The 21137-nt window shown below is 35.6% G+C and overlaps 1 protein-coding gene across 8 annotated transcripts in view; it reads right to left on the bottom strand.

The window, feature by feature from the left end:
- Positions 1-890: 890 nt before the first annotated feature.
- TTLL7 (tubulin tyrosine ligase like 7) overlaps positions 891-21137 on the bottom strand; it is a 66355-nt gene continuing 46108 nt past the window's right edge. For 5 of the 8 annotated variants that reach the window (XM_058842919.1, XM_058842920.1, XM_058842926.1 and 2 more), the window contains 7 exons: positions 20381-20576; positions 19395-19675; positions 16358-16492; positions 14604-14684; positions 10674-10834; positions 6459-6632; positions 891-3183 (listed from right to left, as the gene is read on the bottom strand). In XM_058842919.1, the coding sequence (XP_058698902.1) occupies positions 3063-3183; positions 6459-6632; positions 10674-10834; positions 14604-14684; positions 16358-16492; positions 19395-19675; positions 20381-20576 (1149 nt within the window). In that variant the 3' untranslated portion in view covers positions 891-3062. Of the gene's footprint in view, positions 3184-6007; positions 6127-6458; positions 6633-10673; positions 10835-14603; positions 14685-16357; positions 16493-19394; positions 19676-20380; positions 20577-21137 lie in introns of all 8 variants that reach the window. The other 3 variants (XM_058842923.1, XR_009278006.1, XM_058842925.1) reach the window with 3 other exon arrangements.

The raw sequence follows: 21137 nt of genomic DNA, 5'->3' as shown, positions 1-21137 counted from the left end.
CAATATCATTTAAGCAGCGGTTTCTAAAAGGTATTTTCCTTGCTCTGGACCTCAAATAACGCATGAATTCTTTGTAAATTTTAAAATTAGTAAATTAGTCGGCATTTCTGAATCCATCTCTAGGCTGGGGCAGTACGAGCGCCGGGACACGGTTCGTGCGGAGCCCGGTGAGCGCTGCCGCCGCCCGGGGCCGCCCCGAGCCGGCTCCCGCCCCGGAGCGGGCAGTGCCTCCCGCTCCCGAATAATTAGCTCTAACAACCGCGTCGCGGGGAATAAAAAATAAAAGGGCGATATTTTTGACTAACCACCAGCGGAGCGGGCGGAGGTCCCGTTATTGATAAAGGAGGAGCCCAGCGCTCCCCCGCGCCTCTCCCAGCGCCCGGGCCGGGGCTGCCGCCTCAGGCGCCGAGAGCTGCACACGCCCCGGGAGCTGCGCTACGCCGCCACAGAACCCATTGCCTCATGCCAGCCGTGTCTTAGCCGGGTAAAGATCAGCGCGGGTAGCACCTCTCAGGGCTCCTTTGCCTCGCATCGCAGCTCGCTGAACAGAGCCGGGACCTGGCCGTGCTGTGGAGAACACTGCGGGCGCTGCCCTCGCCTCCACGCTTAGATGAGCCTGCTGCTCCTCGAGCAAAGCCTGGCTGGCAGGGCCAGGATGAGGGCGAGCAGACCCGCTGGCTAAAAGGCTGCAGGTTCTGCCGCAGCAGAGCCTGCAGGAGCTCAAGGCCGCTAATTAAGACTTACTAGGACCGCTGGTCTGATCACAAAGCAAATTGCTGCTTTTACAGAGGAAAGGGGTAACTGCTTCCACCTCCGGCGCTACCTGGAGGCTGAGCTACAGGTGCAGCCCATAACTCACCCGCAGAGCACACACGCTGGTTCTGAGGAGCTGCAGCAAAGTGTAGCATGACGTTTATTGAAGGTATTGATTCACACATTATTAGGAACACATGACCGTTTTAGGAAAGGTTATCAGAAATGCAAATATATTAAGTCATGTCAGACGTAAACCACCATCTGGTCCACTGTTGTACATGCTAAATGGTTTTTTTTTTTTTTTCTAGATTTGTCCATAGGTATGGTTAATAGCCCTCTTTCTTCTGGCAGAGTATTCTGTACAGAAACACCTGGCCCAGCACTGGCATTCAAAAATAGAAATCATAGTGAATTTTTAATTTTTATTTTTTTTTAACGAGAAAAAAAAGACATGTGAACCTTCTATCTTAAAGCTCTGTTTGAGTCGGGCAAGCTAAGCTGGAAGCTGATCTTATTCTTATGGCCAAAAGTAGAATACAATGGAAGCCTCCTCCAAGAAGAGAAAATTTACAGCTTTTATTAGGTGTTACAGATAACCAGAGTATGCTTTAATAGTCACTGTATAGACCAAAAGAGATATACAATTAAAGTGAACATATTATATTACTGAACTAGTATTACCACAAAAATTAAAAAGACTTTACCAGACCAAAACACTGCTCTGATCTGGTAATCTCAAGAGGGTTTTTTATTTGTTTACAAATATTCTTGTTATAGATTCTGCAATTCTAGAGCTGAGGCACTACAGCACAGGCATCAAAAATCTCAACCAAATTCCCAGGTTTTATATATACTATGACTAAAACTTCTTAAAAAATCATTTCCATAGAACTTCAATCTCAAATCTCTTAAGTCTCTTAAATTTGTCTTAAATTGCTGGATATCAAAAAACACTATCATACTTGCTCCTGAGGATAATTAGCCCCCAAATTATTTTTAAAGTATACCTGAAATACATTGATAATTTACAAACACATTTCAGGGTTAAATGATTCATAAGTACACGATTCTTTGGTAAATAATAACTACTTTTTTCTTTATTCAGTTAAAAAACTTAATTATTTTTAAATCTAGATTAACTGATTTAATAATTATTTCTCTAATGAATAAGGCTCACATGGCACAATGCTGAGTGGGATGAATGGCTGTATGTATCAAAACCTGAATGATGTTTTCAGGCTACAAATTCTGTTAATACTAGGTTCCTGCTCTGGCTCATTTTGGTTTTGTGCTGTTCAGCCAGCCTCAGGAATCTAGATCTGAATGAGAGCTTTCTAATGAATTAGAATTCCAACATTTAAAGGTGTCAGCAATCTAGAAAATACTGTCCATTGCAAAGATACATTCTACAGTAGGTAGTGGATTGCATGCTAAAAACTACAACAAACCAATTAGTTTAAGTTTGAAATAATACATTACAGCTGCAGTATTTCCTAAAAATGTCTGCTTTACCACTTATGCAGTGTAACAGAAAACCTATGCACTATGCATGCATGTGGAGCTGAGGATGACTGCTTGCTCCCAAAGGAAACCTAAAGGCACAGGGTAAAGGTAATGTGAATGAAAACCTGGAAACAAACATTGGCTTCCATTTTATTATGAGAATCCCATTAGGAGGTGAATACCTAAACTGATATTTTACTGTTTGTGTATTACTTTGGCTAGAAGATACTAGATCATGTCCTTTAAGAAAAAATAAAATTAAATAGATCTTGTCATTTCAGAGGAGAAATAAAAATATGTTTGGCTTACAGAGGTCTGGGGTTTATTTTAAACATGTCCAAGAACTGATCTGATATTATTTTTGATAACTGTTACAGTTTTACTGTTCCACTAGAGTTTTTTAATTATCTGCTTTGTTAAAGGATAAATTACATTTGAGACAATAAATAATATAGTTTACAATAAATAATTTTCAAGTCAAAGTATTGTACTTACAAAATAATGTAATACTGTAATAGAATCTTCAACAATTTCATTTTATATATTCTGCAGCAAAAATAACATTTCTAGTAGGAAGGAATTACTTATAAACCTAGCAAGATCTACACATTCACATGTGTGTGTAAACAACTTAACGAGGTTTATTATGTTCCCAGAAAAGCTATGCTTTTACAGTAGGTTTTCAGCTAGATTTTATTATAATATAATGGTAGGAAATATAGAACAGTGCTTATGTTAACTCCATCACAAGTTAAAAAAAAAAAAATGGAGTGCAATTTACAAGCAGCAATTTTCCTTTTACTTCACAAGTGACTGTATCTGTGTGTTAACAAAATGTTAGGGCGAGGCATTCCAGATGAACTGCAGCTAAGTTTGGATGAGGATGATTTCAGGATGAACAGTGAAGGTCTTGGCAATAAATACCTACAAAGGATATGAAAAATACAGCAAAGTTTACAGACAAAGCAACATTCAAGAGCAAAAGAATTAATTGTTACTATGCCAGACTTTGTAATTGGTATGTGTGAAAACTCAGTACATTAAATGCTATTTATGAAACACAGAGGGCAATAGGTACAAACTAACTCAGAAAAGGAATCTAAACTCTGTTGTATGGGGATTAAACATCTTTCCAGTCCTTTATATTACAAGACATGAAATAAATAAACAATGGAATCCTGTGTAAACCACAGAATCCTGTTTAATTTAAACTGGTCAGAAACTGCAAATGACATTAACCATTTTATAAAAAGTTAGATTGCAAAAAAATAACCCAAACTGATTAGAGAATGAAAAAGATTTTCAGCTTTGCTTTCCAGATCTGATGTTCTAAGAACAGACATGTTATCAACACTACCTTAGTAAAGGAAGAAATGATCCTACAAACTAGTAATTCACATCAGTGACAATTTACCTTTTAAATTCAGGCAACTGTATAGCTTGTATTTCATTTAATAATACAAACAGTAGCTTATCGTGTGCCTAATATTAATTCTTAAATATTTTCACACTGTAATTACCTAAAAGTTAAATGTAGATGTCAATTAAGTGTGCAAAAATAACATCCATACTAAATCAGAATTTCACAATGAATTATGTCAATGTTAGGATGGATTAACACAACACACTGTATAAATTATTGCTTAAAAATTCTTGTGCAATTCCAGTGAATCATCTTGATTAATGATAAACAAGAAGTTAAAAGACTAGTCAGACCAATCTTATGGATAGAAACAGCAGCACTGTGTCAAGGGGAGACAATCTATATAAGAAAGTGTACACATGTGCTCTGTTTAAGCTTGAGAAAAACTTTATCACCAATATATTTTTTAAAGCAGTGAAAAAAGAAAGTCTGATTTGGAATGGATTGGTGGTGAGCTTGACAGTTCATTGTCACCAGACTGAGTCCTACCTTTGCTTGATGATACAGTAAAAAACTAATACTTCCCAGAGAATATGCCACGTAACAGAGAAGGTCATTTAGAAAGCAGTAAGGACCTAGTGGTAGATTTTTTTTTATTATTATTCCTTTAATTTTTTGTAACACAGGCTAATTTATGACTTTTACACAATTTGATTTTAGCTAATTTTTTTAAGAGACTTTGCTATAGTTTTTGAGCAGTCCTATCATTTTATTTACTTCAAGGATTTACAGTTAAGAGATAGAACTGAAAAGAAATTTGAGAAGTTGTTAAAGAACTCTGCAGCAGTTTTCATTATCATTTTATCTCTCTCTATACAAACAAATTTTCCCAGCTAAAGAGCTATCTATTTTTAAACTGTGAAAGCTTTAGTTTCATAAACTTTTGTTTCTTAAGCACAAACAAAATTAAAAATTGGTTTGTGCTCAGAAAACACAAAGTTGTTCAAATTAGATTTTATAAAGTCTTGAAAAAATTCACTTCTCATACATATATTACATTATACTCTACTATTTTCTTGCACCACATAATTTTATGAAGAGTCAGGAAAAATATTATTATTAGTAGTGGAGATTCATTAAAAATGGAAACCTAAGTGAAATGTGTAACACAGGTATCGTGGTTCTCCCATTTCTAGAAAAGTAATCCATTACCATTACAATTGTGGGCCATAACAGACAAGAGAATTTATTTCCGAATGTGTCTTTCATTTCACAAATTCAGAATATCATGGTTAACTGGCATATTGCTGTATTCATGTCTAGATGAAACATTTATGGAGACTAATATAAAAACTGTAACTTTAATCAATCAGAGTTGTTCTGACACTCCATTACTGATATTTAGGATATAGAGGGCTTAGATTCCTCTAGCCTATGAAATTTATTAATAACTTCCATCAACATCCAGAGAAATACAGAAATTGGAGACGACAAAATTCTCTTGGACCATCCCTTTCATTACATTCCAAATGCAGGCCTGTTAGCTGAGTACATTAGAGTAATCTGATCAGTTTGAATAGTTTGTGGTTGGTCATGATGTAAAATTTTCTGCAGTATTAACAGTAAAGGCAATAAAAATTTTGAGATTTTCTAGTCTTAGCTAATCCAAATGACTTTACCATACTTCTGCACTGACTCAGTAGATGTTAATATTGAATGTGACTCGTTTGTGGTTAACATACTTCTGCTATTGCTGTGATCAAACAAATTTAGGTTCTGGTTGGCTTTAAATTATGTTAGAGTATTTTAAGATCCATATGTCAATAACACATGGGTCCAGTGTATCAAATAACTAATCTGAGATATATCAAGTAAGCAATTAAGTCATAAAATAAGTTTAACAGATAATATATCAAAAATTTATTTTTCACATTATATTTAACTCACAAAGCCCTTCTATTTAACAATATATGTAAGATAATTTATATAAACAAAGCATTTGTAATTTTATATACACAATAATTAAAATGGGATAGAATTTGGATCCTAAGTAATTTAAAATTGACATTTTATTCTCTATCTATGACTGTTTAATTGCAAATTGTTGACTGCCACAGTTGGAGCATTCTAAGTAATCCGATATAATTATATTATTAATAGTAATACTGGTAATATTATAACCCCTATTGTATCCAGTTGGGGAACTAAACCAGCCAATGGAGAATCAGGTAAGTGCCAAATATTTCTTTTACCATATGATGCTGTTTTGCAAGGTTTGAAAATATATTTATGCTCCATAAAATGGAATAATAAAACTTTTGATCTATAGGTTTTGGAAATTAACTTTGCAAAACTGTGCAATACAGTAAATCAGGTGGCACTTACCTGACCCTTGGCTGGAGCTGTGCCCCTATAGCATCCCACTGCGAATGTGAAGCCTGAAGTATCTGACATGTTAGGATACCTCTAGGAATGCAAATCTGGAAACAGTGATTTTGAGGGATCTGAGAAGGGGAAGAAAGGAGATTTTCAGTTCACTTTATGGAAAGCCTTTGCTGCAGCTCATTAGGCAGTAGGCAATCAAGAGTTTAATATGTATACTTTCACACAAGATGTGTATGTCAAGTTTCCTTTTGTTAGCACTTCATGACTGGGGTACTGAGATTAGAATGACTGAAAGTCAGGATCAAGGGAAGTATGGGGGGTTTGCTGGGTATTTTTCTTCAATACAGAGGGAACCAGACTTAAAAGTTTAGTGGTAGCAACATGGACTAAAACCTATTCCAGTACTATCCTTTATATGCATAATTTAGGAGGAAAATATTCAAATTTATACCTTGTATCATCCCAGTGGTGGCTCATCCCAGTTGGGGATCCTCTTGAATCTGATGAAAGTTTGTAAACTACCAGCAGGCAGTGTTTACAAAGCTGTACTATTCGTTGGCAGCACTGGAGTTGCTCAGGGGTCACCGCCTCTGAGCCTTTACTGAATATGGTTTCCCAAGAGCTCCTGTTATGGAAAAAGAAAGAAATTCATGGTCTCTGTCACAAATTGCAATCTAAGAGCTTTACTGCTTTATATCAGATTTAACAACAGAGGAACAAGAGAAAAAGTGCAACGTTGTGAGCGTACAGGAAAGGTTTCCAATATTTAACACAAATACTGGCAGATGCTGAATCTGAAACAAACTAAGAAGTTAATCTTTATATGGGAAATGTCCACTGCCATTTTGCATTTGGTCTGTTCCCTGAAGTGTTTACAGAGCCATTACTTAGGTTTAGCCTGTAAAGAGTTACTGTCACAAAATCGTGTATTTGTCTTACAGTAAGAATAACATAAAACAGTTATTCTTTTTAATAGGCTGAATTAAATTATGATATTAAAGGAATTAATAAAAGTAATACATTATTTCTAAATGTCTACACAGCATAATAATACTTTTATGGTAAGTACCTGATACTAAGAAATAAATATTAAATTAATTTACAGATTAGTATGTGCTCTGCTTCCTTACCAAAAAATGGTATGAAAAGGGTCTCTCAGTTTAGTCATTCAAATACTGCTTATTACTTCCTCTGGTTACATGAGGTTGGTTGTCTACAATTAAGTGCAACTTGCAAAGTACATCTATAGAAAAATTTCTTTTGTTTTCTTAAGAAGCTATTTTTGGGGGGGAAAATAAGAGCCACCAAGGCCTACCACACCAATATAAACCAGGTGTATTTCAGCACAGGAGACTACAATAAATAGTTCTTTGCATACATCTCAACATCCTTGTTTGTGCAAAATTCTGACCAAATTACAGGTCATGGTGCTTGTGAAGACTTTTTTTGGACAAAATTATTATCCAGTAGCACAGATGATAGGCAAGATTGAGCATTTTTGTTTGTGAGGAAAATTTGCTGCATCTGGCTTCAACATAGCATCCATGCCAATTTAGCCTTGCCCACACAGAGCAGCAGTAGATTTCACAATGCTGGTATAGAAAGCATTAAAACATCATAGAACCAGCCAGCTCACTCCTGCCTAGTAAGAATTTTTTTTGCTGCATTTCACTATGAGGGTGGTGAGACACTGGCACAGGTTGCCCAGGGAGGCTATGCACACTCCAACCCTGACAGTGTTCAAAACCAGGTTGGATAAGGCCTTGAGCAACCTGGTCTAGTGGGAGGTGTCCCTCTTCATGGCTGAGGGGGCAGGACTAGGTGATCTTTAAGCTCCACTCCAACCCCTTAACATTGTATGAATCAATGATTCTATGATTAGGATGGAATTAAGACATTAATGACTAAAAGATGAGCTGTATGTATAGCTAACTGATTTGTCAGCCTGACTCCTCTGTCTAGATGATATTTTCCAGCTGAAAACATTCAGTCCTACAGAATTTTCATTGCAAACATAAATTTCAATGATGCAAGCATTTGTCCCTAATTGTCATTCATACAATTGTTTAAGAAGTATTGTTCGTATACATGCAAACAGTTTAATTTCACAAACTGAATAATCATAGAATCATTTAGGTTGGAAGTGACCTCTTAGGATCATTGAGTCATACTACTACTTTTCTTTAATATATTTTTTTCAATTATTTTCTGTCTGGGAACTGTCCATATGTATTTTTTCATAGAAATTAATCTATTGTCTTCAGTCTTTCCTCATGAAATCATGTTGGAAGAAGGTAGCAAGATGACAGTCTAAATATTACACTCATACAACAGATTCACATAATTATATAACATAATTATAATTCACTCCATAAAACTTAGAAATCCTGTAGAAGAAACTTTCCTGATAAATTCCTTAGGTTCTGGACTTTGTGATAACTTTTCTACAGTTAAGAGGGATTTTTTCAGTGACAAATAATATATGGCCTGCTGCAACCATGGCTGACTATGAGCTAGTGCTATATAGTTACCCTAACAACAAAGATTTGGAAACATACACATGAATTTTAATGAGCTTTCATATAAATGTGCCTGTGCTACCTCCCCCATGTGTCAAACAGATTCAGTTTATTCTCCATTATACTACAATCAACAGGGTTCAGAATTCTGTTTCCTAAGTTTAATTGGTTAAGCTGTAACTTTAGCTTCCACACGTTAGTAAGAAATCACAGACTCCTCACCAGATACAAAAAAGAGCATTATACTGGATTGTGCAATGTGGCCAATTATATATTATTCTTTTTATAACCATCTCAAGTCAACTGGTTCTTCTAGTTTTCTTCTGTTAGTTTTAATTGTTAATTATGCAGTAAAACAAATGAACCTTTATGAAACCCTCTACATCACCTTTTTTCAATGAGATTTTCTTTGTTCTTTCTTTTCATTAAAATAGTACATGCCTAGAAGAGATGTAACCAGCAAGAGGAAACCTTAAGGCCAGTAGTTCCACTATTCTCCCAAGACATCTATCCTACAAACAGTGAACATACTACACTCCTTAATGTATTTTCATATAATAATGTTGTTTCTGAATCAGCACATAAACACCCCTTTCCCAAAACATTTCTCCAAAATCTACACAGGCCCTGTGTTTATTCCAATCTGTTCTTTAAAATGGCACAATGAACTCTTAACGAAGAGAGATGAGAAGCTGGTCTCTCTGCTACAGATGTGCTCTCATGAGTTCTCAGTTATGTGTTATGGGACAAGAAGGATGCTTGCAACTGAATAAACAAAATACTGGCAGGGTGCAAACAGCCTTTTTGTTTTCTTTCATGAATTCTGTATTATCCATAACAAGTGTATTACATGCAGAGTGATCACTACACATACTGGATATTTATATATTACTTTTACAGTATTCTTAGAATCTATTATGTGACAACTCCTCTTACAAGAAACTGGATCTTTATCAAAGAATAGCTCCGCCTATAATATTTTATGACAACAAAAGACTTGAGCTTGTACTCAAGACTTCACACACCTCTGCTAGCATGAAGAAAAGGAAAAAAAATGTAAAGAATCCTAACAGCTTACACAACAAGCTTTCAGCAATGAGAAGATGATCGTAAAAGACCTATTGATCTTTTGGACCCCTCAGATCCCTCTTATTATTATCCATTTTCTTGGGAAACAATTAATAAGGACAATGTGCAAGTTCTCCACATATGATAAATTACTATATATGAACAACATATTGACTTGATTCCTTTGTACATGCAGTATCCAGCAGCATACTAATTGTTTAAATTCATTTTCAATACATCTTTTAGACACCTTATACAAGCTAATAAAACCTCCTCCCATTCTTTATACATTTTATATACTAACAGAGAAAATGTCCTTTTTTTGTATGCAATATATTTCATATTTTAAAAATTGTATTCTTATTTTATGAATTAATTTATGGGTGGAAGGAATTGTTTTTATGATATTTTATATAATACTTTATATGACTCCCCAAACCTCTTTTTCTACAGGAACCTAGATTCTGAAGTGTAGGTTATTGAACATATTTATACGCCCAGATCTTTTCTTCACTGTAGAAAACTTGTATTTCCTACCCAAACCAAAAACACCTGCTTACATGGACATTTCATATTCTGCATATACTTAACCTTCTACCAGCATAGGAAACAGAGAATGTAATCAAGCACAGGATTCTGAACTGTTTATTAGTAAATCACAGAAGTGACATTGCATCTGGTGTGAGATGTCAGCTGCATTTGTGACTGAACTCTCCTTCTGAGTCTGGAGCTCAAATACAGGAGCTCACATACAGTGATTTCTGTTGATGGCAAGTCCACATTGGACACAGCAGTCTGGCCTTTAAATCATGCACCATCCAGTAAAAGAGTTGACTTAAGGCTGAAATATTTTGAATAGATTTTTTTTCCTGAGATTATTATACTTGTAAATACATTACTAAATGCTTGATTCCATTTCTGAAAAGTCTGACCTTGATTGCTAGATTTAATTCTACTATATATAAGTGCTTTTAAAACAAGTTCAATGTATTACATCATTCTTGTGACTGAAAATGAGCAATGAAGTATGCCAGCATTGATTGTCATTGTGAAGTTATGAGGAAGAAGAAAAGTCTTACCCTGAATTACAGAAACAGTTCCATAGGCCTTGACCATGGCTCCAAAGTAAGCGATTAAATACACGGTTAAAAAGACGGTGAAGGTGTAAATTTTCAATGTCTGGAGCTTTCCAGACATGCTGTAGAACTGCACGGACACTTGTCCTGACTATATCCAAAACCTACAAAAGAGCATTCCAAGTAAATCAAATACATTTTCCAAAATCAAATACATTTGGGAAAAAAAACCCCAGTTGATGGCTGATGCCCTGCACACATTCAAACAGCTATCCCTATACAAATGACTGCATACCTGTACATTCCCACAGAGGTCTGGGGTTCACTTCCATGCATTCATCAGCTAACTTTTACTATATTTTCTTTCTGTTAGTAACATTTTGCAAAGCCAAATCAAAGTATTTTATTTTTATTACCAAAAAGTTAATTTTGTTTTTTCAATCTGTTCAATACTAGATTGTTAAAATGACAGAAAGGGTAAAAAGAAACAAAATGGACACAATTAAAGACTAGAAGTAACTTAATTAACCCAAGTATTTTATATCGCTTTTCCTTCTCTCTTGTGAAATACCATCTATTTCATAAAGAACTAAAATGTCCTAAAAAACTACAAACTGCCTTTGGCTTAATGTCTGTTTAAGCTCAGTGTCACTGTGAATCAAACCATATTAGTGTACCTGGCAGGAGACAGTGTAGTGAAATCAGTAAGAAAATAATCAGCAAGGTATTTAAAACAGAAACATTTATAGACACGCCATGGATTTATTACATACAGGCTACATTTAAATGCAAGAGCACAAAGGCTGAGCTGCATTTAGTATAGTGCTAGAGAGCTGCACATCCAATTTACCAGAGTCCTGCATACACCTTTGCACATCCCACTGAACTGGGGCATGGAAGGAAGGTGGAATTCATGGTGACTGCTTTTAAATATCTGGACGTTCTCTTAAATCAGTCCTCTATGTTCCCTTCATAATCCCTGGAGAGAATCAGACTCCAAAGTGTCTTGGATTCTGTCTATTAAGATACTATCAATAAGTCTGGGAATAGTTTTGTGACCAACATAGTATTTAGGCCCAATATTGACACTCTGAACGGTGTAAAATCTATCCTACAAAAAAGCCTACAGTGCATGTAAACTATCAGCAAAAAAGCCAGCTAAATCCATGACATTTCCTTTAAAGAGAACACCCTCTCTGCCTCTTTTGCATAACAGCATCTTCCAAAAAAACAATCAGACTCAAGTCGGTGGTAAACAGATGGAGGTACTTGCTAATTTGGTGTGAGAGGTTATAAATTAGAAGGTACAATGCTTTCCCTGGAAACTTTCAGATATGTAGGACAAACTGATTTTTGTGCTGAATTGTGGTTCTCAAAAGGTGAAATAGATTTAGTAGAACAGTAAAGTATGGAAGAATGGCATGGAATTTCAATTTTTGGGTCCTGCATAACGAATTGTTGTTTATAAATTGTCTGACAATGAAGGAAGCAAAGCTTAAATAAACAATATGCTTGCAATAGCACAAGGAAGCTGTGTAGTATGCCTAATGGGCAGAAAATCTATAGATACCTAATAATGAGAACCTTGATGAAATATGTTTTTTTCCATGTTATTTAAACTCCTTTTGAAGACCTGGGATTAGTGTGCATGCACAGGTCTTGCAGTAACTCCATGCACATAATAACCCAAATTAAATACAATACTGGCCTCTCTGAATCTCTATGAATGAAGGCATCTAATGCACTAAAACCCACACCCATAGCCTACTCCTCCCAAAGAGTGAGATAGAAAGAGTAAGATTCTAAATGTAAGGGTGCTGATCTTTTTTACTGACAGCAGGAACTAAACCCAGGTTTTGGACTGTCCCATGCCTGTAACACAGGCCCAGACTTTCAGATACTTCCTTAGCAGCATTAGCCTTCATGGTCCCCAAGCCCTTTTCCTTGTGTCTCACCTGTCCAAGGCATTCCCACACATGGTCAGTATCTGTGGTCAAACATGCACCTGAAACAGCTGACTCCCTAAAGCACAAAAGGATCAGCCCTACATTTCTTTGCAATGTTACATTGACTAATAGTATCTCCCTGTGTGAAAAAGAACAATTCCAACCTGTATAGACTCTCTCATTAGTCCAAAAGACATAAGCTATGAACAACGATGCCAGTGTAAAGCTTTATCTTTTACTCTAGTACCTGGAGTTGAAGAAAACTAAGAACTGAACATCTTAGAGCAAGCCACAGGCTGTCAGGTACTCTGGGAAAAAAAAAAATCTTTCTTGCTGTTTTACTGTGCTGATATTGCCAATATGCCAGAGCAGGAAGTGTGCCAGTTAATTGTCCTTAATTTGCAAACATTGCAAAAAAAATCATCCATTTAAGAATGAGACAAGGCCTTGCACAAGAGCTGGACCTTCATGAAACCTACATCTTCATTTTTCTAAGTTAATTTACCTAGCTTGCCTTCATCTTTCTGTTTCATTTACATCATTTACTTTAACAAAACAAATTATCTAGGTATAACAGAACAGATGTTATGAAAGGGCATATTCAAAACCCTCTGGTAACCATCAAAACACATTTAAAGAATTTATTTTAAGTGATGCAACATGAAGCAGTCATAACTCCTTCCTTACCAAAATCTCTTTGTATTGAAAATCTTAGAGGTTAAATTTCTTTTTAACATGAATTGATATAATTGGTTTACTCAACTTACTTCTCAATGCCTCCTGTACCCACGCTGTAATGCCAGAATATTACACACTAGAAATATAAGTGTAAGTTAAATTTTCCAATATCATGTTGAATAATTGTTAAGCAAATACAGCTGTCAGGGATGAACATTGTGAAATCTAGTACATTGCCCAGGTATTTTCTTCTTGTGTGTTAGAATTCCCCAATAAGTGCAAAGGGGACTGAGATTCTGTTTTGTATTTCACAAAGTTGCAAAAGGGACCTTTGAGACAGATTCCTTACTTGCATAAATATTCTACACCTTGTTCATTTCTCCTTCACCCACTTCATTGGAATATAAAACATACTTCTTTCAAATCAACAAAAGACATTTGGCAGTCCTCAGCTGCAATGTCATTGTCAAAGTTAATCCGTTTTTATAAACTACCCTTCTAAGAATAACTATCTGATTGCTTGAAGGGATTGAGGTTAAAAGCAGTTAAAAAAAAAAGGCAAATCATTTCCAGTGCAAGCAAAGATGAAGGGCTCACTAGTGCTTCAGTGTAAGTCTCCTAAAGTTGTAAAAGATGTCCTCGCAAGAAGAGCAAAAAGTCCACATTTCTGATTGTGCAGTTTCTGCAAGTAACAACCTGGCACATCAGTCTCTGTCATCCTGACTTTGTACATGTGCCCTTGGTTTAACATGACTGCCAGTCAAGTAAAGAGCAGAACCACCCTCTATTGGAGGCTTTCTGAAATAACACTTAAAGGAGAAAATTCTTTGCTTGGTAGGTCCCTTTTTTATTCAACATGATCTACTCTAATACTGTGGCACACAGTATTAGTGTGTCAAAATCTTGAAGAGCCAAGTGCAGTATCAGTACCTCTAATGGAGTTTTAATATACCTGGTCTGAAACTGCTGACTGGTGTAGCCCTTATCAATCAAATTTGCCAAGTGAATGCCCTTCTAAAAATGTTTGTTACAACTTAGGTATTTAAGCACTAATCACTTATTTGTTTCCTTTTTTTTAGCAGACTAATTTTTTTAGAAATTGAATTTTAAATTATAATCCAGAATAATCATGCTTCTCCAAATATGGATCAACATAATGTCCTATAGTAGAATTAACGTATATCTGTGTTAGTACCAATAGCCAGTATTTTGGCATCTCAAGTCACTCCCAGCTATGACTAAACACCAGTAGAAACACTGCTATGCATCTACTTTAGATGACCTTCTGAAAATGAAATCTGTCACTTACTTTTCGTTGTTTTGCTGAATCCAGTTTTACCAACCAATAGGATGACACTTTTGTTTTATGATACTTCCAATTATCCATAATCTGTGATCATTGTAAAACACAAGACAAAAAATACACATGAAAACAACTGAAAGCTGCTCTTTCATTCACAAGTACTCTTAATGCTTAAAAATGCATATTAAAGATTGCTGTGAGAAGTTTTCTATAAAAGAAATAGAAAAATATTTGCAAATTTATGTGAGGCAACATTTGCAAAGATCTGTGTGGTGCTTCAGTTTAATGCTACTCTCTTTTCTACCTGATCCTGACAATCATGCACTACAAAGCAGTTAGAAAGTCGTCTTGACTGTCTCAGCTCAGATTTTTTGAAAATAGTAAGTTCAATAATGCATAACTGCTGATCTATTTAAATAGTGAGGAGTTTTGCTGCATATGGGACATTAGACATACCTGGGAATCATCCTTTCTATAAATAATCATACATGAACTGCAACACCAACACTCTGCTTTCACAAAATCTAAGTGCTACCAAAATAGCTCAAGCTGTGAACGTACATTTTTATTCTCCTTTTGGCTTCTTATCTTTCTACTCTACTCCCGGCCTTCAACAAGTTCTGTCTCACCAGCACTTGCTTTCCTCCGTGATGAACCATTTCCCATCAGGAATTGGCTATGGCCAGGTGAATTTTAGAAGCGTTCTGCCGCAGAAAGGTGCGGGGCTCCCCAGGCTGGCGCTGAGTGAGGAAGCTCGGCCAGATGGAGCACCCGCAGCCTCCTCGCACAGAACTGCAGTGGGGACAACATGGAATGAAGCCTTCCAGTTCTGCTTCTGAGGAGCCCAATCTGCTGGTTGTGAATACTATCTTCCACCACCACCAAATCAACCATCACTACAGAAGAGTTTGTTTCCACTCCAATGTAGCTGCAGAGATTACTAGAAACATAATCAACATTCTGGAAGCTCACAGAGTTCAGGACATTTCTGGTCAGATAATAAACCAGTTTTAACACATTTAATTTTAACACATCAGGGACTATGCTCACTATATCAGAGCACAAGTGTTAATTTAAATCCTTTCATTTTTCTTCTAAACCGAGAACATCTATCTTTAATTTTTTCTTTTCCATCCTGTTAGCTTCTTTGCATTAAATATTTACAAGGTATTTAGACAGCAGGTAATTTCTGCTTATATATATTAATATAAAGTATTGGGCTTTAATTGACCTTTATTTCGGCATTGTTTCACATGTCTTTGATACCAAGCTACAAGGTTCAGGACAACATTAGATGTGAGAAAGGCTGATTTGGTAGACTACAAATACCAAAAGGTGCGTGACTGGTGTTCTTTATGACCCTCAAACCTCCATTCTGCCTGCAGCACACCATTCTGAGTTCTCTAGTATGCCTGCCTGAGAGCAAGTTAAACAGCTATTGTGGTTTTAAAATATCAGATGAAATATGAATTGTAACATCCTTTTTGGCTTACTTAAAAGTTTGAACTTTCTCTACAATGAAAAACTGAATTTTCCTAACCCTCCTGATTACTTCTCATATATTTTATAAGGACATAGGAATGTTTTCAGTGAAAGCATGCAAAGCTCCAAGCTTTCAAATTCCTTTGAGTTATCCTGAGTTCTGGAAGTTTTAGGGCCACAGGAGCTAATGAATCATAGATTGAGCTTTTTACTTTCCTTCATTTCAGTAGCCTAAACAGTGTCTAGCTTGTTCTTCTTTCTTATTTATAGATACTTACATCTTCTATAATTAATTCAGATTCTTCATTTGTTTTTCCTGGGAACTTGACTCTCAAGTCATTGATAAGGAGAAGAGTCTCTTTTGTCAAAGCAATTTCTTGCTCTTTTGTTTTCTGTTGCAGCAAAGACTCATTCTAAAAGCCAACACAAAGCAGAGAAAAACATTTTGAGTGTGCTATTAAATCACAGTGCAAAGATATTTGTTCAACAAAAAAAATTCTAGAGTGACATAAAATATATTATTTAAGTGGATAGACATTATCTAATACAGAACTAATACATATCACATACATAAATGCATCACCATTACTTAGAGTTGTCAAGAAATCCAAGAAAAACAGTTTAAACGTGTTCGTTTGAAATAGAATAAACAAACATATATTCCATATTTATGGTGCCCACAATTTAAAGTATAAATTTGAAATTGAGATAGCAGACTTTGAATTTAAATTCAACATAATGAAAAATATTATTAGTCATAAAAAGCATCCTTTCAGTTCCTCACTTCAACAATTTAATATAAACTGGCAATATATCACAGGGCCAAGATTTCAGGAAGCATTAAAAAGGACATTTTTCTCCTACTTTAGTCAGTAAGGGGTCTGACAGTGTCTTCAGTTGTCCAGAGTTCTGTTTAAAGTATCAGTGCTTTTTACACCAACCCTGATCTGAACCCCTGCAGTGTCTGCAGAAGACCATCTCTGGAGCATTTGGGGGTCTTCTTTAAAACATGACACACTAGTTAGAAGTGTTTCTGATCCTTTTCCTTTACTTTCACATACTTTTGCACTTTCACACTTGCAAGACCGAGTCAGTTTAATTCTAACATTTTTCAAGAGTGAAATTCAAAATTTTTAAGCACTTCTAATTTTTGTATCCTGTAACAACTACAATACATAAGGATATTTTTATTTGAGTGATAAGTATTTTCAAGCACAAAAAAATACTTTGGTATTTATATATTTATATTTGGTATAATAAGATAGCAAATATTTTCAAATCCACTTTTGTTAATAACTCCTATAATATGTCTATAATTCCCAACTGTAAATTATTTATTTTAAATGTTGTTTGCCTAGGTTTAGAACATTTGAATCTCAGCAGACTCCAAAAATGGAAGTGTTCTGCTCTTTTCTTGACCAAAGGATATATAAACTAACACTTTATCATGCACAAATGATTTCTTCTTAGTAAGTCACAGTTTATCAATTTTAATGTTATTCTAGCAGTAATATATATTATATTATTCTTAGTTGCAAAAATAATTATGAACAGAGTCCCATTCAGAATGCAGTGCTTAATTATAAATAGCTGTTATCCATTCTGTAAGTAATTTTATTCACATCATTTTTAGGAAGCATGACCTAAGCTCTATCACCCAAAGTAATTGTTCTGCACATCAAGATCATTTCTGTGGTGAAGCTTTCTCAATGAAAAAGAGCGTATGCTTTCTTACTAATGTTAATTTAAGCGAGTAGCCCATTTTTAATATCAGATGGTAAGAGACTGCTTTTAATCTTTCAGTAATTTGTATTTGATATAAAGTTAATGTGAATAGAAAAATCCATATTAGCACTGTCTCATTAAACTCTCAGAGTACATCATGATGATAAAAGGGTACTTTTTAAACTTGAGATAGCTAATGTGATAAAAAAGACCTTTAACACCTTTAAAAACCTTTAAATTAACCTTTTAAAAATACCGTTGTTGTGAAGACACATCCCTAATGTCCTTCCTATTCTACTATCTGACTTTAAAGATGGAAAACCATGTTAAGGAGTATTTCACAAGATGTCAGCACACAATTTTAAAAGGTTCCTTTTTCATCATTTAGACAAAGCTTCACAGACAATGAGCATTCTACTGGATAAAAATGATGATTAGAGATAGTAAATACTATGAAGCAAGTTAATTAGCATTACAAAAGGTTTTCTCACAATCAAAGCTCACCATTATACTGAGAGGCAGCAAATACGGGTTAAAAGTGCCAATTTGTTTTGCCCCATCTCTGCACAAATTATTTGGGTGATGAAATATATAGGTCAGGCATCAAAACACAAATGGAAACACTCTGGCACCAGCAGGCAATGCAATCCTGAATAAGGCTGGGGATTGATCCCTGCAAACCCTGTCTAGGGATAAGTGAATATGGGCTCCATCATGCCAACACAAAAGAAGAAATGCCTGGGTGGTGAAGGAGATACCTAAGAGGATGACAATCTGCTAACAAAATGAAAAAATATACATGGTCCAGAAGTATATTGTGAAAGTACAACTAATCACACAAATTCTAAACAATTAAAAGTGTTTAATCTGATCTGTTAATTATTTGGGACAGTTACTTGTCTGTCTCAAGGAGAAGATTCAAATTGAAGATACTTTATATTCTTTTTTAAAAGAGAATGGCTTCTGAGTCAGTTACTGCAGTGGCAAATCCCAAAGACCACAAGCACTGTATAAATCAGTTGATCCCTTTGGAAGTAGAGCTCTACTGCATTAGTATAGCATATGCAAAAGAGGTCCAGTAGGTTGAAAATTAACCTCACCTTCTTCTACAATGGACAGCCACATAAAGACTTGCTAATATTTTACTCTGGCACAATATATTTACCCTTGGACTATACACTGGGTTTGAAACCTGGATGTATTGTTGTTACTGTAAACATTTTGAAGGTAGGTACAGCCTTACTTCAGAACCAGCATGCTCCAAACAAATCACAGGATTTTTTTAACAGAGGTAATGATCCTTTCTATCTTCAAAAGCCTATTTAGAAGTGAAGGTTTACCATTCTCTTAAGATTCCCATTTCCACAAAATGTAGCAGCTGTACTGCTGCACCACAAGCACTGAGACATCACAACTGGCACTCTCCTGTATCACATACAGGTCTAGAGATCTTATATGCTCAAGTGTCTGTAAAAATAATCTTGACTACAGTACCTCAAGTTTTCTGATGTTGCAAAAATGACTAATGAATTTACTGAGGTTTAGAGAAAAATGGAACACATTTTGAATGCAACTGCTGTGTTAACTCACCCCTGAAGAGTTCATAGTTCCCGAGGTGGCTGTCTGAGAGAATCTGGCTGAAGATGGGCTACGACTTAAAGAGTGAGACCTGTTCACTGAGGATGTTCGCTGCATTTGGAGACATGCTTTGGCTGAACAGGGGCGCTGCTCAGCTCCCTGGGACTGCATAGTGAGTATTGATATGGAACGAGGGCAGCTCACAGAACGCCTTATTGGACCTGTGGATGATGTGGGGGACGAATATGATGGAGACTTTACATTTTTGTTTGAAGGTTTGCAGTTCATTCTACCTGCAGACAGATCAAATGATGTTATTACTTATTATTTTCTTAACACCCATTTTTCAGTCTTTGTAACTAACAACACATATGATCAACGTGTGCACAGATGTTGTACTACAATTTGTGTTGACTAAAAACTGTATATGTAGAAGTCAGTTGTGTCAGATTCCAATAATACAGAATTTACATACTTATATGAACATTTATTTCTTCCTCATACTCAGATTTAATCAGGCAGTCTCCAATCCACTATAACATGCATGAGATTTATGAGAGGGGGAATTTGCTCTTTAGGTCAAAATGCATGACTTCTGTGCATGGTTTCCTGACTATAAGGATATGAAAACAGGAGAGAAAATTTGCTCAGTGAATCCCACATTTGCAGACCCAGTATCTCTTATTTGCTATGGCATAGTTACACCATTTTTTTAAAGTCAGTTTTCAGCTAAACAAACACTGCTTTAAAATTGAAAATTTTAGAAGCAGCATTATACATATTCAACTACCTTAAAAAATTCTTTGAGACAACACACTACTGAAACAAAAAATAACATGGTTTGTCCATTAATTTAGAAAACAGTTTAAAGAAACTGAAACAAGTAAACCAGTGCTTAACCCTGAGATACAAAGTTGACACATTGTAAAAGACTGAAGAATTTAATATAATTCACAGTCAGCGCCAGACTTCCTTGGAAAAATGTTCATTTAAGTTACCTGATCGCTCCAAAGATTTGTACTTATTTTCTTCAAGATCGTATGAAACTCTTTTCTCTTTTTTTTCATTACGATCTTCCTTTTCAGTTTCTTCTCCCGATTCTGACACACTGCTACCACTATCACAGCTGCTGTCACTGCTGATGTTCCTAGATTTCCTTAAGGAATGTGCACTTTCTGGCATTGAACACAAGGGCTACAAAAAAAGAAAAGGGAAAAAAACACCCAAGAAATTGATTTGAATCCCAAAGAAACAGCCAACTATCACACAATATCCCTGATTCAGGCAGGTTCAGGCAGAATTTGCACAGCTATAATAAACCCTCCCAAATTGGATTGGAAGTTTGTCCTAAATTTTAAAATAATTGCTTAAATATTTCATTAAATTCATTCCACTGTAATTCTAATCTTTGTCACATGAAGAACAGCATAATATAGGAAGGGGGAGGGGGAATTATTTTAAGTATAAATTGTACTACCAAACATATTAAATTATGATTTGAAATCATAAATCAATTGATACAGAATACGATTTAAAATCAGTTCAGGTTCCTCACTGATATTTGCAATAACTGAGGCTACAGCTTAACAATCACGATGAAGTAGAAAAATACATCAAGGAACTTTGGCTGTTTTACTCTTAAAAAGAAAGTGATTAATCCACATTCTGCAGAGAGCAGAAACCAAAGAATATATAGCAAGATGTGCTGGGGGTTCTTGATGCCTCATATGCACATGGGATTCGGTGTCATTAGCT

This window comes from Poecile atricapillus, chromosome 7 (assembly GCF_030490865.1).
Source record: "Poecile atricapillus isolate bPoeAtr1 chromosome 7, bPoeAtr1.hap1, whole genome shotgun sequence".
Taxonomy (NCBI): Eukaryota; Metazoa; Chordata; class Aves; order Passeriformes; family Paridae; genus Poecile; species Poecile atricapillus.
This window is presented reverse-complemented; position numbering and strand designations above follow the sequence as displayed.